Source organism: Procambarus clarkii, chromosome 6, assembly GCF_040958095.1.
Source record: "Procambarus clarkii isolate CNS0578487 chromosome 6, FALCON_Pclarkii_2.0, whole genome shotgun sequence".
In the NCBI taxonomy this organism is placed as follows: Eukaryota; Metazoa; Arthropoda; class Malacostraca; order Decapoda; family Cambaridae; genus Procambarus; species Procambarus clarkii.
The window spans coordinates 40,989,505-41,014,401 of record NC_091155.1 but is presented as its reverse complement, the minus strand read 5'-3'; the positions used below and the strand labels follow the sequence as shown (position 1 = coordinate 41,014,401).

At 44.3% G+C, this 24,897-nt stretch overlaps 1 protein-coding gene across 2 annotated transcripts in view; it reads left to right on the top strand.

Moving 5' to 3' along the window:
- LOC123754205 (uncharacterized) overlaps positions 1-18,025 on the top strand; it is a 34,430-nt gene extending 16,405 nt beyond the window's left edge. Inside the window, exons 3-6 of one of the 2 annotated variants that reach the window (XR_011223571.1) lie at positions 6,043-6,210; positions 9,094-9,181; positions 13,672-15,759; positions 15,792-18,025. Coding sequence is in view for 1 of the 2 variants with exons in the window: in XM_069308724.1 (XP_069164825.1) it covers positions 6,043-6,210; positions 9,094-9,181; positions 13,672-14,814 (1,399 nt within the window). In the remaining variant the exon portion in view is untranslated. Of the gene's footprint in view, positions 1-6,042; positions 6,211-9,093; positions 9,182-13,671 lie in introns of both variants that reach the window. The other variant, XM_069308724.1, reaches the window with a different exon arrangement.
- Positions 18,026-24,897: the final 6,872 nt, after the last annotated feature.

Genomic DNA, 24,897 nt, shown 5'->3' with positions numbered 1-24,897 from the left:
GCGAAGAAAATCGCGGATAGAGTTGCAGCCAGGACGCAGCCCTGCTTTACTCCACTTCGGATGTCGAAGGTGTCTGATGTTAAACCGTCAAAGACCACGGTGCCCTTCATGTTCTCATGGAAGCATCTGATGATGCTGAGGAGCCTGGGTGGGCATCTTGGGGGAGGATCTGGAACAGGCCATCCCTGCTGACGAGGTCGAAAGCCTTCGTCAGATCTATGAAGGCTACGTACAGTGGCTGCATGGTTCTGTTCCCTGCATTTCTCCTGCAGTTTTCTGATGGAAAAGACCATGTCGATGGTGGATCTGTTAGCTCTGAATCTGCATTGTGATTCTGGATAAACTCTCTCTGCAAGTACTTGGAGCCTCTTCAATGTTACTCGAACAGCTTTCCGACAATACTGAGGAGGGAGATGCCACGGTAATTGTTGCAGACGCCCCTGTCATCTTTATTCTTGTACAGCATGTCGATGTTGGCGTCCCTCATGTCCTGTGGCACCTCTCCTTCTTCCCAGCAGAGGTAGAGGATTTCATGCAGCTCCATGAGCAGGTTTCTTCTACAACACTTCAAGGTCTCAGCAGGAATGCCGTCTTTTCCAGGAGCTTTGCCAGAAGCAAGGGAGTTTAGGGCCTTGCTGAGTTCTTCGAGGGTCAGTTCGCTGTCGAGCTCCATTAACACAGGCAGGCACTCAATGTCGCTCAGGGCGTCTTCAGTGACCACATTCTCCTGGTGTATAGCTCGGAGTAGTGCTCAACCCAGCGCTTCAGCTGAAGTGTCTGGTCCTGAATCACCTCGCCAGTGTCAGGTTTCAGGGCAGGCGGTCTTCTTTTGGATTGGGCCAAGGGCCTGCTTGATGACGTCATACATCCCCTTTACATTGCCTGTATCCGCTGCAGTCTGTATCTGGGAGCAGAGCTGGAGCCAGTAGTTGTTGACACATCGCCTGGCGCTCTGCTGCACTTTGTAGTGGACGGCCTGAAGGATCTATAAGTTGTGCTGACTTGGGCAGGCTTTGTAGGCTGCCAAGGCGTTTCTCTTCTCTTGGATGACAGGTGTCATTTCTTCCGAGTGAGCCTCGAACCAGTCTGCCTGGCGATGAGTAAGGTGGTGACGTCACGTAGTAGTGAGGGCGGCGGCGGCGGGCGCCTTGAGGTACTGGGGTACTGGGGTACACGCTCGGGACAAGTGGCGGCGGCTGTGGTACCATGCAGGTACGCTTGTGGTAAAGTCACACACAGGTTACTTAGGCGGCGGCACTGCCTTAGTTCGCTCGAAGTCACTCACAACGATCTTTGTCACCAGGGGTTACCTCATACCAGTCTGTTTCGCTCTGGAGATTTGTCACTTTAGGCTTCTGAACCATATATTCACACTCGTGATTCTGGGTGAGTGTGATATATTTTCCAGACGCTGAGTTAACTTGACGGTGAGGAATAGACGGTGTTCAGTCTATTGGCCGGTAGACAGAACAGAACACGTCCACTTTGCAAGAGATCCCTCACAAGAATGATTTTTCAAGGGCTGCCGGCATCTCGTGGCACCCAGCACAAAAGAGTTACAATTTGACCAATAGCATTGCAGCAAATGGGCGGGAACCAATCATATTAGCTCGTTCGATGAGCAGTAGGAGGAGTGACGTCATGAACACGTCATAGCTGTTATTTGCCATCGCGCCGGTTGACCCCAGAGGTCAGACGCTAGCCTCCTCTCTGTCCCACGCGGGCACCAGCCATGTACTCACTGACCCTTTGGTGGCAAGTATGCTTAACTCCCTGTATCTACTTCCTGCCTGGACATACGGCGGCCTCCATATTATAAAAGTGTTCCTGGTTAAGTGGGCATTCTGGAGATACCCAACATGCCAGGTCACTATCCAGGGTTAACAGAAATAGGACCTTGTGCACAAGATCGGTGCACTGTGCACAGCAATGAGCCATTCCAGTCAGCTGTGGGAGAATCTTGAGAGACTCTCACACCCCAGCTGGGCCAGGGAGAGCTTCCTCGAGTGCACGTGCAAAATCTTCCACCTTGTCCTGATTGCGGGTCTTGGTGGTGTCGATGCGAGGTCTGCCCGCCTTTTTCAAGTGGTGAATCTTTTTTGTTTGCATCTTGACCCTGCAACATACCAAGGAGTGGTTGGTGTCACAGACAGCACTCTGGTAGCTACGCGTAATCTTGACGCTGGGTAGACTTGCACGTCTGGTAAGAATCAGGTCAAGCTGGTGCCAGTGCTTGGATCTGGGGTGTCTCCAAGATACTTAGTGTTGAGGCTTTGTGCCGAAGAAAGTGTTGGTGACAGAGATCATGATGGCAGCAAAGTTCTAGCAGACGTTGCCCATTCTCATTCATCCTTCCTATGCCGAACTGACCCAGACAAGTGGGCCAAAAGTTGTGTTCGGCACCCACTCTGGCATTGAACCAAGTCGCCGAGGATGAACAGTGGCTCCTTTACACGGATTCTCACTATGGCTCTGTTGAGGTCATCATAGAATTGTCCCTTCGCCTCTGCTAGAGAAGTCAGGGTTAGTGCATTTGCACTAATTACATTGACTGGTCCTGTTTGGGAGTGCAGTTGCAGAGACAAAATTCATTCGGTTTCCCTGTCAGTGGTATAATGTGTCCCAATAGTGCATACCTGATGGCAAATCCCACACCGTGTTCTCTAGTCTCATCTGGAGGTTTTTCCTGCCAGAAGAAAGAGAAGGCCCTCTCTCTCTTTCACAGATCCTGATCCAGGAAGCCTGGTCTCTTTAAGAGCAACGATATCCATCTGCAGTTTGCTGTTTTTCGGGTGTCGTTGATTTCTTGCAGGTCGTCAGAGAAACCTGGTGTCAGTGTCCTGACGTTCCATGTGCCCAGCTTTAGGGCAGTTGATTTTTTTTTTAGGATTATTTGGTATTGCTTGATGCAAAGTTGTCGGGCCGCTTGTCAGTTTTCACCCTAAACCCCACGCACCCAGTAAAGTTAACAGACCGTGGCGAGGCAACAGTTTATTGGCTGGGGTTTACCCAGCTTGAGGCGGGCGGTAGCTGCCCAGTGAGGCGCGATGACCCCTCCCACCGTCGGAAGCAACCCCTGACGTCACACTCTTCGCCAATCGAGCAGAAGACTTAAAACCGGTAGACTGTCGCTTCCCGTGTTGGTTCGACGCTGTGAGGCAAGGCTGGAGTGTCCTCTCCAGGGCGCAAAGACTGGGTAGGTCAATATGGATGAGAAGCAGTTACCCATGCAGCAGGTGCCCTCCTCTCTACATTGCTGAAATTACCCTATGGAAAGGTAAAAGCCAATACACATGGTTTCAGCACCATCGCAGGAGCTGCCAGAACTAGGTCGAAGCCAACAACGAACTGCCTTAGGGTCTCCAACTCCGGATTTTTTTCTTGAGGTTGACTCCTGAAGCCTTTCCCAAAAGAGGGGTATGGCCGCAGGGCAGCGGAGGTTTAGAATCAGGGTTTTCCTTTCCCTAGATGAGCTGCCTTCCGAGGCTATCGAGTCCCATCTACACGGAGCAGCTGGTTTTAAGGCACCAGAGGCACGCCCTCGCACCTTCTCCTGTCAGTAAAAGCAGTTCCGCCGGACTTAAAGACGAAGCCACCTGTGCAGGCCAGGAGTTGGACTTGGTTGTCAGAAGCTATTTGAGACGCACGCCATACAGGAGCTTTTTAAGGTCATGGGGAGCTCGTCCCTCATTACCACCCCCTGGCTATGACAACCCTTGGAATTATAATCCAAGGATATAACCAAATAATTTGGTTACATCGTAATTAAACGGTTCACGTAAAACAATACATTATTGGGCTATTCTACTTCTAATTGGCGTTAGTTCAATTTATGAAACGGACTCAAGTGTTTTTGTTGAATGTGGCCTCGGTACCCCACTTCCTCAGTCACGTGTACTTAGTCCCAGACTGGGTGATAATGGCAGCCTTGTGGTCGAGTAGTATAAGAGTCTAGATATCACTTCATGTGGCGTAGTGGTAAAACACTCGCCTGACATTTCGCGAGTGCTTTGGCCTGGGTTCGTATCCTGGCCTGGGAAAGGATTTACTGGACATCAATCCTTAACTATAGACTCTGTTTACCCAACAATAAAATGGGGAACCTGGTTGTTAAACGATTTGGTGGCTCGTATTTGGGGAAAAATTAGGATTAAGGACTTGCCCGAAACGCTACGCGTACGAGTGGCTGTACAAGAATGTAACAACTCTTGTATATATAAATAAATAAATAAAAAATAAAATAAATGTAGTCACAATTTACCTGTCGTAGCTCAGTCGATTAAGGCAGTGTCTGGGTTGGTCCCGGACACAGGTTCGAATCCTCGTCACGGCCCTTGTGGATTTGTTCATTTATCCTAAAATATGCTGATAACAATTATATCACAGGAGTGTGACTCATGAACAATCAGTTGTTAACATGGGTTGATTCTTACCCTTTCGGGTGTGTGTGTGTGTGTTCCCATGCAACTTAACCGGATAACCAATCTGTGAGCAATATGGTCATACAACAAACCAAATTTAAAGGTTAACCGGGTGATTTGCACCTCACTCTTGTGTCGCAAAGTCGTGGCAGTAAATATACAGCAACTCTTTCTTGTATTGGTAAGGTTCACACTGTGTTCTTGTCTCACGGGAAGTTATTTTCTTGTGGTGATCCAAGTCTCTGTGTACCAGCCATCAGAGCAACAATGGCGGTCCCGACCCTCATCCAGCCGTCCTCCCATTATGCGTTTTCTATTAAGAATCGCAAGGAGGAGTTTGTTTTAATTTATTTTATAACTTACTATGCAATTAATTTAGGGAACTATTTTTAATCTATTTTCACCCCTAAGACTGATGATTTTAGTGTAAAATTAGTTAGATATGTTTTGGTGTGAGATGTTGACTACGCGGTAATCATTAATCCTGTTTTGTGGAACAAAACTGACAAATACTCGAGCTCTGTTATGACTAACTAATTTAAATTTGTTTAATATTTAGTAACAAAGTTTATGGTAAATTCCTTGGTGTCCTCATCGATAACATGCTGAATTTCCAGGAACACATTCTAAAAATAGCCAAAAAAGTTCCTAAGACTGTTGGCATTCTTTCTAAGATCAGATATTATGTACCCCGCCCTGCCCTGGTGACTCTCTATTACTCCCTCATCTATCCATATCTCAACTATGGTATTTGTGCTTGGGGTTCTACTACCCAAAATCATTTACGTCTTCTAATTACTCAACACAAAGCTGCTATTAGGACAATATCCAACTCTGGCCCCAGACATCACTCGGTACCCCTACTCAAATCTCTGAATATGTTAGACATTAAGTCACTGCACATTCTCTCACGTGTACTCTATATATTAAAACTCTAAACTATAATGTCAATCCTGATCTTTAAAGCTTCCTAGAAGGTTGTAATAGAACCCATGAGCACCACACCAGAAACAAATACCTATTTAATATCCCAAGAGTACGACATAATCAAACTAGAAATGCTCTACAAATCAAGAGACCCAGAATGTGGAATGACCTTCCCAACCATGTTAAAGACTGTACCTCTCTCAACCAGTTTAAGATAAAAACTAAACACTACCTAATAAACTTCATTTAGCCTACCTTACTTCTAAATGTCAACTCATGTTTTACTATTTTAAACAATGCTGTTTGTTGACAAACTTATATAATTGCTGATTTCTGTCATGTTCTCGCCTTTTTTCTTTTTTCAACTCGATTTATACATTAAGCTCAATTACTTTTAAGTTTTAGTCTAAGTGTTTTTCCCCTCACCTTGCCTGAAGCGCTATGCGTATTAGAGCTTAAGGTATTGTATGTACTAGCTCTATTTTGAAATCCAACATTATGTTTGTAACTCATCTTCAATGTATGTATTTTTACCTGAATAAAAAATCTAATCTAATCTAATTTAGTTAACACACTTCAGCAAGGATTTTATTTGCATATTGAATTAAAATGGATAGATAGTGTGGGCAATTTCCAACAATAATCTTTCTATATCTGATAAGACCTTCAAGTCAAGAACGATGTGTTCCCACAGGCGTGAGAGCCCCGAAGTCACTTGGCTCCACCCAGGCGACTACAGGGTGGCGCCCATGATAGAACACCACAAGAGGGGAGACTTGATCATTGGCCTCACCCTTGTCTTCAACTCTGACAAGCCATTGGACCGTGAACTGGTTTATGAAGCTCTTACACACTTGTACAAGTAAGCTCTCGATATATATATATATATATATATATATATATATATATATATATATATATATATATATATATATATATATATATATATATATATATATATATATATATATTTTGTGACGGTAAAGCGTTGGTGTTCGGCTGTTTCAAAAGCTAGGGGCAGGGCCTCGTCACATAAAGAAAAAAAAAAGAGAAAAGCTGGAACTTTCGTCTGTGGTAAGGTAATGGGAAGACACAAAACACAAGTAAATTTAACAATGCAATTTTAATTACGTTAGAAAAACAAGACATGAATAAAATTGAGTATAAAATATAACAGACAAGTCAACAAACAAAATAATAAGAATAATCACTGGCAAATGAAAAGTTACGTTAAGACAAGTGAGTAATAGCAAAGTAAATAAGAATGATGATGCCGGAATATTGGCTTCGAGCTGCCAACTCCCTTAGTACACGTAAGCCAAGGCTTAGTCTACCAATGAGAGGTGTCACCTGCAAGGAGCACTGGAATATTCTGCCTTCTCTGGGTCGCTGCAGCCCAGACATCAACTTGTGGCGGAGGGTGGTGGGGCAGGTGCGACTGGACACCAGCCAATCAGCGACAGGCAGGCGATGGACAAGCAGTTTGCCGGTTAATGGTGGCGGAGGCGAGCAGGTGCGCCGGTGGGCTGGATACGTTTTGCTCTCTGGGCAAAACGTTTTGGAGATTCTTGCTGGATATATCTTCTATATTATCTGTTGATGTGACGTACTTTGGAGGGAAGAGCAGGCTCAATCTCTCTTGAAAGAGATTATCGTCACAATATATATATATATATATATATATATATATATATATATATATATATATATATATATATATATATATATATATATATATATATATATATATATATATATATATATATATATATATATATAAAACCCCTTTTAGGTTTAAAAAAAATTGCGAACCATAGACCCCCAGGAGCTGAAAACTTACTGGCGAGTCCAATACTCTGACCACCTGACCACACTGACTGTACAAAAGAAATTGGTAGCCGAGGCTATATCCCCATTGAACTTACAGCCTTTGCTGGTCACAGATCACAGTTCAACTTCATCAAGCCAGTTCACTTATCTAAGGAAAAGACGAGCTTCCTATGTACGATATACTTGCATAAACTGCAAGGCAATTAATTGTATTTGGAAAACTCTTCCTCGTGAAGTCTCCAAGCCAACATGCAACCGAAAATGAGTTGCAAATTGACGACTTCCAATCTTTTTTTGACTGTCAGTGTGGCCTAGTGGTTAAAGTACTGGAAACGCTAAAGTGTATGGAGTCCTGGCTGTCTGGGGTTCGAATCCTTCAGGAGTGAGGAGTTTTCAGTTGCATATTAGCTTGGGAACCCTTCAAGCTTCTTCGCATATATATGTGTATGACAATGTCAGACCACGGAGGAAAATGAAACAGGAATTTCCTTAAGTACTTTTGTATATTAAATACATCTTCAGAAGGAATCAGGAATTTAATATACGAAAGTACTTAAGGAAATTCCTGTTTCATTTTCCTCCGTGGTCTGACATTGTCACATTCTTAATCACGTGTTTATTTTCGTGATATACACACATATGTGTGTATGTGTGATATGATCTATACTTCATATGACCTGACCAGGATTCGAACCCAAGACTTCCAAGATCACCCCCAAACGAACACAAAGCTGGAGATGCAGGCAGGAGTGGAAGGGAAGGTACTCCATTGGATAAGGGAGCACCTAAGTAACAGAAGACAGTGAGTCACTGCGGGGTGAGGTCTCAGATTGGCGAGACGTCACCAGTGGGGTCCCGCAGGGTTCAGTCCTTGGACCCATACTGTTTCTTATATATGTAAATGATCTTCCAGATGGTATAGAATCATTCCTCTCATTGTTTGCTGATGATGCAAAAATTATGAAGATGATTAAGACAGAGGAAGATAGTATAAGGCTACAAGATGACCTAGACAGACTGCACGAATGGTCCAATAAATGGCAACTAAACTTCAACCCGAGTAAGATAAGGTTATCTTACCTTACTAGGTCATGAAACTAGGCAGTGGAAACAGGAGGCCAGACACAGGATACAGAATGGGAGATGAATTCCTTCATGAAACGGACAGAGAGAGAAGGATCTAGGAGTTGAGATCACACCAACCTTGTCTCCTGAAGCCCACCTCAAAAGAATAACATCTGCGGCGTATGCAAGGCAGGCTAACATCAGAACTGCCTTCAGGGACCTGTGTAAGGAATCATTCAGAACCTTGTATACCTCATATGTAGGACCAATCCTGGAGTATGTGGCCCCAGCATGGAGCCCGTACCTTGTCAAGGACAAGCCGAAGCTTGAAAAAGTTCAGAGATATGCCACAAGGCTAGTCCCAGAACTAAGAGGCATGAGTTACGAAGAAAGGCTGCGATAAATGCACCTCACGACACTAGAAGACAGAAAAGTAAGGGGAGACATGATCATTACCTACAAAATTCTCAGAGGAATTGACAGGGTAGATAAAGATAAATTGTTTAACACGGGTGGTATGCGAACAAGGGAACACGGGGAAACTGAGTACCCACATGAGCCACAGGGACGTCAGAAAGAACTTTTTCAGTGTCAGAGTAGCTAACAGATGGAATTAATGCATTAGGCAGTGATGTGGTAAAGGCTGACTCCACACAGTTTCAAATGTAGATATGATAGAGCCCAGTAGGCTCAGGAACCTGTACACCAGTTGATTGACAGTTGAGAGGCGGGACCAAAGAGCCAGAGCTCAACCCCTACAAGCACAATTAGGTGAGTACATTACCATGACCACCGCACCATTGTGAGTGAATTGAACTGAAAATAATTAGTATTCTCTTGTGTGTTACAGCAAGACGAAGGCGCTGAGGACCTGCTTCCGTGAACGAGACAATCAGTGGTGGTATTGTCACATGCCAAAACCTGTTATAGACTTTAAGGTGATTATTGCTCATGTTTATAAACTGTTACCACCATGTCAGATATGGGAAAATATATCTAAATCAACTTATATTATTTTATAGCTTCAGGTTCTCATATGAACGATAATGTACTCATGTTATGAGAGGGAACTGTAAGGTACTTGACTGTAGATGACTGTCAAGATCTGTTCATTGTTTCTGTACTTTTACTATCATGTTTTTATTTATTTATTTATATATACAAGAGTTCTTACATTCTTGTACAGCCACTAGTACGCGTAGCGTTTCGGGCAAGTCCTTAATCCTGTGGTCCCTGGAATACGACCCCGCGAAGAATCGTTGTTACAACCAAGTACACATTTTACTGTTGAGTTAAACAGAGGCAACAGTTAAGGATTTGCGCCCAGTAAATCCTCCCCGGCCAGGATACGAACCCAGGACAAAGCGCTCGCGGAACGCCAGGCGAGTATCTTACCACTACACCACGGAGACTGGTATAAGAACAAGAACATCCTACTAAGACTAAGCTAAGGAAACTAAGAACATCCAACGAATATCACACAGCAGGATGACTCAGAAACACACATAACCTCGATGACCAAACCACACACCAATGGCCCAGGGCGACTAGATAATGGTCCAGGGCGACTAAATAATGGTCCAGGGCGACTAAATAATGGTCCAGGGCGACTAGATAATGGTCCAGGGCGACTAGATAATGGTCCAGGGCGACTAAATAATGGTCCAGGGCGACTAAATAATGGTCCAGGGCGACTAGATAATGGCCCAGGGCGACTAGATAATGGTCCAGGGCGACTAAATAATGGTCCAGGGCGACTAGATAATGGTCCAGGGCGACTAAATAATGGTCCAGGGCGACTAAATAATGGTCCAGGGCGACTAGATAATGGTCCAGGGCGACTAGATAATGGTCCAGGGCGACTAGATAATGGTCCAGGGCGACTAGATAATGGTCCAGGGCGACTAGATAATGGTCCAGGGCGACTAGATAATGGGCCAGGGCGACTAGATAATGGTCCAGGGCGACTAGATAATGGGCCAGGGCGACTAGATAATGGTCCAGGGCGACTAGATAATGGTCCAGGGCGACTAGATAATGGGCCAGGGCGACTAGATAATGGGCCAGGGCGACTAGATAATGGTCCAGGGCGACTAGATAATGGTCCAGGGCGACTAGATAATGGGCCAGGGCGACTAGATAATGGTCCAGGGCGACTAGATAATGGTCCAGGGCGACTTGATAATGGTCCAGGGCGACTAGATAATGGTCCAGGGCGACTTGATAATGGTCCAGGGTGACTAGATAATGGTCCAGGGCGACTTGATAATGGTCCCTGGATCAATTACAACTGTTCCCAGATGTAATTCATACACATTAACGACTTGGTCTCAGCAATTCCCTCCAATATACTGTGGTGGTTCTTTCCAGGTGCGTCCCCACCTCTCCCCTCCACCACAGCCTTGCTTCCTTTACCAATCACAGGTGCTCAGAACAACTACAGCTGAACCCTGATTTTACATCAGTCTAGAGACATCAGCACCAATACAGCAGTAGAGTACTTACATTAATCTGTTCTTCCTTCATGTACACAACCAACCACTCATACTGTTTCCGGCAGATGATGGAAGATTCACTCAAACTTCCTCCACGTGGCTATGGCAGAGCACGGAGTGTGACCCCAATGTTTCTACGGGGTGATGGACAGGTGAACGACGGATTCTCACGTTTCCGAGCGCTCGGCACGTACACGGACACAACGAGCGATGATGCTCGTACTAGTATGTGGTGTCGTGAGACAAATGGCCACACGGTGAGGGGGAACAATGTCCACCTTAGTGGTGGAGAGCCGGTCGGCCGAGCGGACAGCACTCTGGACTTGTGATCCTGTGGTCCTGGGTTCGATCCCAGGCGCCGGCGAGAAACAATAGGCAGAGTTTCTTTCACCCTATGCCCCTGTTACCTAGCAGTAAAATAGGTACCTGAGTGTTAGTCAGCTGTCACGGGCTGCTTCCTGGGGGGTGGAGGCCTGGTCGAGGACCGGGCCGCAGGGACACTAAAAAGCCCCGAAATCATCTCAAGATAACTTCTCAAGATAAGATAGTGGTCCGTAATTCTACGAATTATCACAGGAGGTCCAGGATCCAGGATCCAGGATCACCACAGCCGGGCTGTGGTGGGTATGTGAGCCTGCGGGCCGCTCCAAGCAACAGCCTGGTGGACCAAACTCTCACAAGTCGAGCCTGGTCTCGGGCCGGGCTTGGGCAGTAGAACTCCCAGAACCCCATCAACCAGGTATCAACCAGGAGGGTTTCACAAAACAATGAGAAACCTTCCTTATATCTTCCTCTGTCAGGTATCTCAGTCATAAGAACGGATGACTATGGATGCCGACAATCAACACGGATCACTCCCAATACAATCCTGTTGCTCCTGCGGTGATTATGTAGCGAGACTCTCTTTACTTATCTCAAAATCCAAAATTAATCTTCCACATTTGCGCAAATTGTATTCTGACGGCCATTCACGATAGCAGGAATCAGAACGGATTGATGTTAACGCCGTGAGGACGGAGATTGTGGGTAAATGGTCGTTAAGCACAATTCTCCACGTCCTGTCAAGACAATAGCGGCGCCCAGAATGCTGGGCTGGTGTGAGGCGGGATGGGAGTTCTCTGCTTGTCCCCTCTAGTTTTGGATTAGCCAATCACAGAAGAATGTGGCAAATAGCCTATGGTGCCTCTACCACTTACAGGGTTCCCTCTAGTCACATGATGCCTGGTGCCTTCACAGCATCTTGTTGTTGTTACAGATTCAGCTACTCGGAACAAGTTCACGGGCCATGGTGAGCCCGTAACTTACCTGGCACAGGAGCGGGGCAAGTAGCACGGGCTATGGTGAGCCCGTGTGCTTCACAACACTACCAGCCGATGCTGGTCCCAGTGAGGGCCGTTGGTCCCCTCCTTCCCCCCGTGACCGCAACTTCCCTCCCCTCCTGCACCTACACATTTTCATTACGGGCTTACGGGCTATTCATGCCCGTGCCACCTCTTGGGTGGCTTAATCTTTATCAATCAATCTGCCTGTAATCCAGGCAGATTGGGAGACGCGGGAGACATCTCCCGTCACGCAGGGTGCAGTCGCACCTCCACAGATCTCCAGTATCATCTCTTGATACTGGTAATGGCTCAAAAGGGCCACCACTTACGGGCTATTCGTGCCCGTGCCACCTTTTGGGTGGCTTAATCTTCATCAATCAACCTGTAATGTAAAAAAAAAAAGGACACCACTCCTGTACCAGGTAAGTTACGGGCTCACCATAGCCCGTGCTACTTGCCCCGCTCCTGTGCCAGGTAAGTTACGGGCTCACCATAGCCCGTGCTACTTGGAACTTGTTCCGAGTAGCTAAATCTATAACAACAACAAAAACTGTAATGTAAAGTCGCCACAGAGCCAAAGTAGCGGAAGGAAGATCCACTGCGATATGGTAAGAACAAGTCACTGGTTACTACTCTTTCAAGCCTGGCAAAAAGATATCCAGAGACATTGCAGTAGCCATACATAGACTCAGACTTGGTTACAAGTGCTTCTGGGAGGTAATGAACTCAATAGTTAAAGAGTGTCACATCTGTGGAACAGAAGCAGAGGCGCCACTATTGCACTACTTACTGGAATGTGAAGGTACTGAAGCCCTGCGCATCAAACACAACATTAATCCAACGACAGCAGCTGCATTAGATGCACATTCCACCGCGACTACAATGATTAGAAAAGCTGTTGAGGAATGGGACTCATTAGTGAGCATTCTGCATCTACACCCGCCACCAAGATAATGTTAATAAAACAAGACTAAAACCAGTGCACTAAAACAGAAGCGATAAATAAACAGGGAAAAAGAAGGAATCCCCACCTCTATTTTAAACTTAGACCCAAATATCACAGAAACAAGGTTATCGCGAATAACCGAACTCAATTACGGGCTCACCATAGCCCGTGCTACATGGACACTTCGTTCAGAGTAGCTAAATCTGAAACAACAACATATCTCTACTCACACATGAGCTACGACGGCCATCGTAATCTCACTGGACAGGTCTGGATCTATGCTTCACATAGATACCAAACAAACTTCTCATCTAAACAAGAGATGTTTAGTGGGAGAATTACGGAATCTAGAAAGAGTGCACTATAGTGCACAGTAATGATGTGCACTCCAACACAGTCTAGAAGCTAGCTGGTAAATCTTCCCTCTCACACTTTTCCTACATTAATTGATCTGGACTTTTGAATTAGTAGATTTTTGCTTCTAGATTAACTGATTATGAGACTTCTATTACTTGTCTCAGGCTTATTCGTTCATTTATTAAAAACTTTTGTATCGCCGATATAAAGCTTTTGACATTGTTGTCCCAACAAGTGTAAACTTGACAATTACATTAATTATGTTACATTAATATTGGAATGATTATCATGATTGTTTCTTCCTTTAGGTTTTGGAAGCTGGAATAGATCCTTATAAGACAACAGAAGAACTTGTGAAGACTCCCTTCAACTTGGCTGATGGACCTCTGTGGAAAGTCCGGCTTGTCCCAAGTCCAATAGAGGCCTCCTGTCATTGGCCGGAGGTGAAGGAGAAGTTTCCTTATCACAATTCACTGGTGTTCAGTTTACATCATGCAGCGTTTGACGGTTTTGATGTGGCAGTGATTGTTAGATTGTTGCATCAACTTCTTGATGATGCTTTGAGCGGAAAGCCAATTGATGATAAGGAGATTGGTCACCTTTTAGACCACAGTCAGACATATGAAACTACACAACGAGTAAAAGAGAATCTTGAAAATAATCCACAGAAGTTGAATTCCTTACTTAATGACAGGAAGAGTAAAGAGTTCAAACCTCTCATTATGCAGGCGTTTGGAGCTCCGGAGCCGTCTTCCGTAAGAACAGAATACCTCAAAGTTGCAATACTAAACCTTTCCCTGCTTCAAAAGTTCCATAAGAAGTGTCACTCTGAAGGAATCAGCCTCAACTCTGGGCTTGTGAGTGTAGTAAACACGGCCTTGGTAGAACTGGTGAGGGAGGGCGGGCTGGTGCAGGACGAGTATACAGTCACCAGTCTTCACCCTACTGACCTCCGCCGCTACATGACAACTGACGTCAAAACTCTCCCCATGGGCTTCCATGTGGCCCCAATGTCTCAGACTATGCCAACCCCATACAATGTAAGAGATCATTTCTGGAAGTACGCAAAACAGTTCGATAATAAATTCAAGAAAAATCTAGAGAATAAATTTGTATTTGAAGAAATGATCTTGAACAGAATGATAAATCAAGATAACACATCCCATGACAAGTTCTCTACAAATTCACACCCTATAAAATATGACTATATGTTTTCAAATATATATTCGCCTAAATATCCAATTTTGGGAGTAGGTAAAAATGTTCAACTTACCGAAATGAGAAATAATATTCCCATTGACACTGCGCATGTGGGTCACTTATGTGGAGTGGCCAGTATTCGGGACAAGGTTCGATACGAGCACTATTATTCAACACGCGCCATGACCAGAGAAATAGCACAAAGGAAATTTGAAAATGTTGTATCAATTTTTAGTGAAATGGCTCAGTAATATCTTCACTTCAAAGTTAGATGAAAGGTAACTGTGTTTACCGAACTGATAAATTGCTTACAACCCTTCAAGAACATCGAATGATTCAAGGAACGAACAGAGGTGAAGTAATTACCTAGAGAATGCATCAAGCCATCTACATAGCAGCATAAGCGTCGCTGAAGGTTCTGGACGCTGGACGCACTGAGTACCTCTAATTGAGAAAAAAACACTAAGGCAAGTGCTGTCAAAGGTATATCAAATTTATTGATACATGAATTCGTAATATCTCCTGGAAATATCCTCTTTTGGAGACGAATTCTTCGAATTCATCTCCAGGATCAAAGGATCAGCTCCTGAAGATGTAAACAAAGTGGTGAGAACCGTGACATCAGATATTAGAGTTCATGGACATTGGCATAAAAACTACGCATATTCCATTGAAAAATAAACAGTCAAAACCAAATAAAACGCTAAAAAAAAGAGGAAAACTAGGGTGAAGAATAGTGAATTAAGAAGGATTAAGATGAGGTTCAGTGACATCCGCGTTGAGAGGCGTAAGTAAATCTAGCAAAGACGGTATAAGTGGAGAAGGCGGTGGAAAAAAGGTCCGCTCATGTGCCACAACAGGCTCACCATAGCCCGTGCTACATGCCCCGCTCGTGTGCCAGGTAAGTTACTGGCTCACCATAGCCCGTGCTACATGCCCCGCTCGTGTGCCAGGTAAGTTACTGGCTCACCATAGCCCGTGCTACATGCCCCGCTCGTGTGCCAGGTAAGTTACTGGCTCACCATAGCCCGTGCTACTTGCCCCGCTCGTGTGCCAGGTAAGTTACTGGCTCACCATAGCCCGTGCTACTTGCCCCGCTCGTGTGCCAGGTAAGTTACTGGCTCACCATAGCCCGTGCTACTTGGAACTTGTTCCGAGTAGCTGAATCTATAACAACAACAACAACAGAGAAGAAGGTGCCTTCTCCCACCGACCAGTGTGGGAGAAGGCACCTGGGAGGAGCGGTCAAAGTCAGCAGCAAGCTGTGGATCAAAGACTTCACCTGGAGTTTTCAAAGCGTTGTCGGCTGACTCCCTCTCCGAGACGAGAGGAGGTACGGGGACAGTCGGGGATTGAACTGAAGCTTTCTTACCTGCTGGGAAGGAAGAAATGGAAGAACTAGGTTTGCGTTTATGGCTACAAGACACGAACAAGCCAGTAGCAACGTACTATACAACATCCTCTAGTCTCCAGTAGTGACGGAGAACAAGAGCGGACACAAGGACATCTGGGAGAACGTTGGATATTGGCCTGGACGGACAATTGTCCAGGAAAGCCAAAGGATATAGTAGTAGGCTGATAAGAATAATGAGGACTAAACATGAAAGGGGTTACAGTGGATCGAGAAAATGTTGGAGTTGGGATAGTTACACTTAGATGAAGGGCCGCAGAATACGGGAGAAGAAGGGTGGATATACCGGTCGATGAACCACAAGGAACACCCTCAGTTTGAGAGCGCAGAACACCCTCAGTTTGAGAGCGCAGAACACCCTCAGTTTGAGAGCGCAGAACACCCTCAGTTTGAGAGCGCAGAACACCCTCAGTTTGAGAGCGCAGAACACCCTCAGTTTGAGAGCGCAGAACACCCTCAGTTTGAGAGCGCAGAGGAACATAAGACAGGCAGCTGGTGGAGGTGTCACGGTCTATGTCCTGGAAATGATTGAGGGACTGATAATGGGATTAGGGTTTCACTATAGCCTGTGCTACATGGACATTTCGTTCTGAGTAAATAATGTAAAACAACAACTGATAATGGGAAGATGGTTGGGGAAGAGAGATGATATATAACTCACCAGCATACATCATGTCAGAGCAAGGGGGGTAACGTCTTGCCTCTGGGAAAGATATACGTTTATGATCTTCTAAGTCGAAGACAGCTCGTTGAAATTAATAGTGTGTGCACGTCCCGGGGTTGATCCCGGGCGCCGGCGAGAAACAATGGGCAGAGTTTCTTTCACCCTATGCCCCTGTTACCTAGCAGTAAAATAGGTACCTGGGTGTTAGTCAGCTGTCACGGGCTGTTTCCTGGGGGTGGAGGCCTGGTCGAGGACCGGGCCGCGGGGACACTAAAGCCCCAAAATCATCTCAGGATAAGATAGACTGGGCCTCACGGCAGTTAACGCAGCATGCTTGGGGAGAAGAGACCCTGGTCTTAGAATGAGACCAACAATATGTCAAGTAATTAGAACAGATGAACAAGGTGTCGCAGTAGCACGGACAATTTGAAATGGTTTAGATATAAGAAATAAAAGTTACCTGACAAACCATGTACTTGGGAATGTGTTGATGATCGTACAACTGCAAGTGCCGTCCCAACAAGTGCGAACTTCACACTTCACCCATTAAATGGGGAATACCAACAGACTGTATAGCCTATTGTAACGACAGATTGAATAGCCTATTGTAATGACAGATTGAATAGCCTAATGTGCAAGTGGACATAAGCTTACCATAGCTTTACATTTTGGGGAACAATTTGATGTTTTCTTCTAAGGAATGACAACTGACGGAGCATAATGCTGACACATACCATTATGCTGACATTATATAGCAATAAGAAGCTTTACTGGGGACGAAAGATTTTCCCAATGACGCTGTTTTCATTATGTTCTTTGACTTTTTACATTATTATGCATTTAACAATTAGTCATGCTTCTTTCTGGGGTCATGAATTTTTGTTTTATAACATATATTATCATTGACAGCTACATAAAATAATATAAACAAGATGAACATTTATAATTATGTCAAATTTAAGTCTCCCTTCAAGTTATTCTCATACACAAACAAAGCCTTATTTTTAAAATATCGTATTAATGCTTTGAATCATCCATTAAATAAATTCCTACAATCTTATCCCGAAAATTATGCAATAATGAAATCTTGTATTATGATTTGTGGCTCACTCCGGGTCATTCTATCTCTCCCACAGTGCCATTGTAAGAATTTTGGTCTGTAATAAATATTGACAATGCAGTTCACCTTTATATTGACAAAGGCATTTCACCTTTATAAACGCGCGTTAATGACACTAGGTAAACAAAAAGACATCTCTAACACTGTTTATGTAGCATAGACGTAAATCTGTTTATTTATGTATTCATGTTTGTAGGTTAGATTAGCATTTTAACAGCACTACAATCACCTTTTGTTGTTGATTGTTCAATAAATCACTGAACTATATGTTTAACAGATCTCTAACCCTGTCCATGGAGGACGGAAGAAAATGTATATATGCTGGTTAGCTTTGTACATGTGTGGCCACATCTGTGGTAGTTAATAATAATAATAATAACAAAGGTCCACTTAAAGGACCACAGTCACTCCCAGGGGACGTCTCCGACACTCAGCCTTGCAACCTGGTTACAAGGATGTAACCTTGTACCCCCGAGGCTACAAGGCTGTAACCTTGTACCCCCCGAGGTTACAAGGCTGTAACCTTGTACCCCCCGAGGTTACAAGGCTGTAACCTTGTACCCCCCGAGGTTACAAGGCTGTAACCTTGTACCCCCCGAGGTTACAAGGCTGTAACCTTGTACCCCCGAGGTTACAAGGCTGTAACCTTGTACCCCCCGAGGTTACAAGGCTGTAACCTTGTACCCCCGAGGTTACAAGGCTGTAACCTTGTACCCCCCCCCCCCGAGGTTACAAGGCTGTAACCTTGTACCCCCGAGGCTACAAGGCTGTAACCTTGTACCCCCGAGGCTGTAACCTTGTACCCCCGAGGCTACAAGGCTGTAACCTTGTACCCCCGAGGCTGTAACCTTGTACCCCCGAGGTTACAAGGCTGTAACCTTGTACCCCCGAGGCTACAAGGCTGTAACCTTGTACCCCCGAGGTTACAAGGCTGTAACCTTGTACCCCCGAGGCTACAAGGCTGTAACCTTGTACCCCCGAGGCTACAAGGCTGTAACCTTGTACCCCCGAGGCTACAAGGCTGTAACCTTGTACCCCCCGAGGCTACAAGGCTGTAACCTTGTACCCCCGAGGTTACAAGGCTGTAACCTTGTACCCCCCGAGGCTACAAGGCTGTAACCTTGTACCCCCCGAGGTTACAAGGCTGTAACCTTGTACCCCCCGAGGCTACAAGGCTGTAACCTTGTACCCCCGAGGCTACAAGGCTGTAACCTTGTACCCCCCGAGGCTACAAGGCTGTAACCTTGTACCCCCGAGGCTACAAGGCTGTAACCTTGTACCCCCCGAGGCTACAAGGCTGTAACCTTGTACCCCCGAGGCTACAAGGCTGTAACCTTGTACCCCCCGAGGCTACAAGGCTGTAACCTTGTACCCCCGAGGCTACAAGGCTGTAACCTTGTACCCCCGAGGCTACAAGGCTGTAACCTTGTACCCCCGAGCCAAATTCTGGCTCTCTGCACGTATTTTCATTTTGAAATTTTGACTTTTTATCCCGAAAATATGCCAATTACTGAAAGCGGTGATGGGTCACATTTTGCCAAAACCCCCCTGCAGTTTTCAAAATATCCCAAATTCGACGCCTGAGCCATATTTTGGAGTCAAATTCTGGCTCCCTGCACGTATTTTCAGTTTGAAATTACGACTTTTTATACCGAAAATATGCCAATTACTGAAAGCGGCGATGGGTCACATTTTGCTCAAACCCCCCTGCAGTTTTCAAAATATCCCAAACATTCGAAATTTGACGCCTGAGCCATATTTTGGAGCCATATTCTTGCTCTCTGCACGTATTTTCAGTTTGAAATTACGACTTTTTATACCGAAAATATGCCAATTACTGAAAGCGGCGATGGGTCACATTTTGCCCAAACCCCCCTACAGTTTTCAAAATATCCCAAACATCCCAAATTTGACACCTGAGCCATATTTTGGATCCAAATTCTGGCTCTCTGCACTTATTTTCAGATTGAAATTTTGACTTTTTATACCAAAAATATGCCAATTACTGAAAGCGGTGATGGGTCACATTTTGCCAAACCCCCCTGCAGTTTTCAAAATATCCCAAACATCCCAAATTTGAAGCCTGAGCCATATTTTGGATCCAAATTCTGGCTCTCTGCACGTATTTTTAGTTTGAAATTACGAATTCTTTTACCGAAAATATATCAATTACTGAAAGCGGCGATGGGTCACATTTTGCCCAAACCCCCCTGCAGTTTTCAAAATATCCCAAACATTCGAAATTCGACACCTGAGCCATATTTTGGAGCCATATTCTTGCTCTCTGCACGTATTTTCAGTTTGAAATTACTACTTTTTATACCGATACCGATTAAACTACACATAAGGGGCATAACTGGCCGACCCCTCACAGTGTTCAAGAGAGAACTGGATAAGCACCTCCAAAGGATACCTGATCAACCAGGCTGTGACTCATAGGTCAGGCTGCGAGCAGCCGCGTCCAACAGCCTGGTTGATCAGTCCGGCAACCAGGAGGCCTGGTCGACGACCGGGCCGCGGGGACGCTAAGCCCCGGAAGCACCTCAAGGTAACCGAAAATATGCCAATTACTGAAAGCGGCGATGGGTCACATTTTGCCCAAACCCCCCCCTGCAATTTTCAAAATATCCCAAACATCCCAAATTCGACACCTGAGCCATATTCTTGCTCTCTGCACGTATTTTCAGTTTGAAATTACGACTTTTTATACCGAAAATATGACAATTACTGAAAACGGCGATGGGTCACATTTTGTCCAAACCACCTTGCAGCAGTCATGTCATAGGCAGCGTAAGGGACGGACGTTTGAGGGTCCTCCCCTGCATTTGCACTCGTTATCGTGGGTGTAATTGTACCTCCGACAGTTTCGAAGCCTAATAACCAATCTGGGACACACACAAACACACCAGGTGTGTCTGAAACTTGGTTAACACCTGCACCGGTGAATTACAAGTGGCATTTGTAGCCGTGTTGCTGACCTGCGAGGGGAGGCTGTTGATCAGGCCTCAGGCGTCCACTCCTCACTCGCCTATTGGAACTAAACCACACGTGTATCAGGTACATGACAATAGCTCTTGCGCCATACTACCGCTGAGCCGTGTTTGCCTTATTCTTCATTCGAGGACGCTAGTGATCACGAAACAATGCAGCCACAGTTCAGTGGAGAAACTTTGAGTCATGCCTTAACTCTCCCACTTCTACATTAGTTGATGTGAAATAGTATTGTGAGGATTGAGTGTGGTTAGAAGCTTTAATTACAAAACTGTGTGGATAAACAAAGGAGCCGTTGGTGTAAGGGCTCTGGTGTGGCACGCTCTGTTAGGCCTAGCATCTCGCCCGGCCAGGGAATGAGGATATTATGCCAGGAACGCGTTCATGCTTCTTGCACATCTCTCCGCCAGCTCTCAAGTACTACGGTTTGTTGCCTGTGTATGTCAAGTTTTGTCGAGTGTTAAGTATCTGTTAAGCAGATACTTATGCATGTGCCACCAACTTCAAATTTTGCGCGCCAACTTGCAAGGTGCGCCGTGACCTTGAAAATAGTGGAGCCTCATATATGCAGGTTGGCCGATTTGCTTCTGCTGATCTTGTTTGATGGTTGGCGGCCCCTTCCACCCTGTGAATAGGCCATCTACTGATGTGCTGCTTTGTGGTTCACTGTGGAGCGAGTGTACCGTAATACTCTGCATATAGGTGTTGTGTCTTTAACGTCATGACAACTGCCACAGATAAGATGCCGGGCAGCACATCGCCGTTGCCAGATAGTGACTTTGTGGACCCATCGTATGCTCATCAATTGCTTTCTAATGATGGTGCCACCTCCACAGTGGTGCCCCACGACACATCAGAGGGCGGTGCAGATGATGAGGTAAAATGAGTAAAAGTCAGCGCCGTAAGCAGTCGAGAAGGGCACGATCAAACCCACCAAATTTGACTGCTGCCAGACTTGTACAGCTAGATTTTCCTCTGGGAACCACAGTAGAGGGAAAAGTGCAGTGGTTTTGTGAAGCTTCTGGTGCACATTATGATAAGGTCATTAAGTTACCTAGAGATGAAAGTGACTATGTCTTCGTTACAAACGACAATGCTTTTGTAAATGTGTTGCTAAACACAGAGTATGCAGGCATTAAGATGAAAAATGCAGCACCTAGGTGTCCAAAAGTAACCATTGTCATATGCAATGTTAATAAACTCATTAAGCCTGAATATCTATTTATTTATTTATTTTATTTATTTATTTATTTATTTATGCATATACAAGAATGTACATTGGGAATGTGAGGATACATAATATGGTAATTACAGTCTTGTAAAGCCACTAGTACGCGCAGCGTTTCGGGCAGGTCCTTAATCTAAGAAAATTTTAAGGAGGTAAATACTTGCAAAATTTATAGACAAAAAAATGACAAGTTACATAGAATGAAAAAAAGATGAGAAAATTGTAGGTACAGTATATTAAAGCACATAGGTAGCTAAGATTGATTGCAATGACAGCTTAAAATGGTAGTTGACAAAAATTGGTAGGCACAATACAGCAGAAACAATATAAGATTGATTGCAATGACAGCTTGAATGGTAGTTGACAAATATTGGTAGTCACAATACAGCATATGGCTAGCACATAAAAGAAGACAGCAATGAACACAATGATAAGGTTGTTTGATACTACATAAAAATTAGGAGATTGGGTAACACTAGGTACAGAGCAAATTTAAAGCTCAGTGTAGGAAACTAAGAAAATGAAATTAGGTACTTTTTGGTTTTGCTTTAAAATAAGGCAAAAGTTTTACAGTTTTTCAATTCACTAAGGAGTGAGTTCCATAGACTAGGTCCCTTAATTTGCATAGAGTGTTTACACAGATTAAGTTTGACCCTGGGGATATCAAAGAGATATTTATTTCTGGTGTGGTGATAATGGGTCCTATTACATCTGTCCAGGGAGAGTTTCAGAGCATGGTTTGCATTTAAGAACAGGGTTTTGTAAATGTAGTTGACACAAGAGAATGTGTGGAGGGAGTTAATATTTAGCAAGTTTAGGGATTTAAACAAGGGAGCTGAGTGTTGTCTGAAAGCAGAGTTAGTTATTATTCTGATAGCAGATTTTTGCTGTGTGATGATGGGCTTAAGGTGGTTTGCAGTGGTAGACCCCCATGCACAGATACCATAATTAAGATAGGGGTAGATTAGTGCATAATATAGTGAGAGGAGAGCAGAGTTAGGAACATAATATCTGATTTTGGAGAGTATACCAACTGTCTTAGACTTTCTTAGTTATGTGTTGAATGTGGGTGCTGAAGTTGAGTCTCTTGTCTAGGAATAGGCCAAGAAACTTGCCATCATTTTTATTACTGATGTTAATGTTGTCTATCTGTAGCTGAATTGCATTTGATGATTTGCTTCCAAAAAAGATGTAGTAAGTCTTTTCGATGTTTAATGTTAGTTTGTTCGTTGACATCCATAAGTGGACTTTTTTTAATTCATTATTCACAACATTATTTAGTGTATGTGGGTTGAGGTCTGAATAGATAAGGGTAGTATCGTCAACAAACAATATAGGTTTAAGAATATTAGAGACATTAGGCAGATCGTTTATATATATAAGAAATAGAAGAGGTCCTAAGATACTGCCCTGTGGCACTCCAACGGTAATTGGTAGAGTGGAAGAAGTTGTATCATTGATGGTTACATATTGGTGTCTGTCACTAAGATAGGATCGGATGTAGTCAAGGGCAAGACCTCGGATTCCATAATGCTGGAGTTTAAGTAAGAGGTAGTTGTGATTAACAGTATCAAAGGCTTTTCTTAGGTCAATGAAGAGTCCAATCGGAAACTCATTTTTGTCAAGGGCTGAGTAGATTACGTCAAGGAGACTAATGATTGCATCGTTGGTGCTCTTTTGGGACCGGAAGCCAAACTGGCAGGGGCTGAGTATGTCGAATTTTACGAGGTAGGAATAGAGCTGTTTGTAAATAATTTTTTCAAATATTTTGATAGAATGGGTAGATTTGATATTGGTCTATAATTGTTTATGTCCGCCGGATTGCCTCCTTTATGGACTGGCGTTACTCTTGCTTTTTTGAGGATATCAGGGAAGGTGTGACACTATAGATTTGTTGAACAGTAGTGCTATGGGTGGGGCAAGGGCATGGGAGGCTCTCTTATACACAATGGACGGAATTTCACTGGTGTTTCCTGCCTTGGTTTTTAGAGAGTGTATGATGGACACAACATCTGCTGGGCTGATTGGTGAAAGGAGAAGAGAGTTTGGATAGCTGCCTGAGAGATATGTGTTAATATGTGTCTGAATCTGTGGGATTTTACTGGCAAGAATAGCACCAACCGATGAAAAGAAACTATTAAATTCATTTGCCATTTCTAAATCAGTTGACGGTATATCCCCATCCTTGTAGAGTTTTATTTGGTTATGTGAGTGTTGTTTAGTTCCTAGGATACTAGAGATTGTTTTCCAAGTGCTTTTCATGTTGCCTTTTGCTTCATTGAATCTATTCACATAATATGCAAGTTTTGCCTTTCTTATGATACTGGTAAGCATTGATGAGTACCTTTTAGCTACTTCCTTTGAAACTAGGCCAATCCTAACTTTCTTTTCATATTCATCTTTCTTGTTGATTGAGTTGAGAATGCTACTTGTGAGCCATGGATTGTTTAATCTTTTGTCAGTTACTTGCTTGGTAATAAGGGGACAATGAAGGTTGTAGAGGCTTAGAGTTTTGGAGAGGAAGAGGTTAGCTAATGAATTTATATCATGGGTATTATTGAATTCTCTGTGATGAAAATATTGTAAACTCTAAACGTCTGAGAAATGGCCTTATAGCTGCCACATAGAAAGGTGCCACGCCTATACCTGACAGAATTTACTCTAGAGCAGCTTTAGGTCGGCACTATAACATTGCCCTCTACAACCCTCCCCCTCGTAGGTGTTATAAGTGTCAACGATGGGGACGTCACGTGGCCAGGTACTGCTCAAGCAAAAACTTTTTTTGTGCCATGTGTGGTGAACCTCATAAATCTGAGGTGTGTTTTAAACTTATAAAGGAACTGCAGTAAGTGAAAAATGCATAAACTGTGGCAGGAGCGGTGTTCAAGCCTGGCACCTTGACTGTGTCAAGCGACCAGCT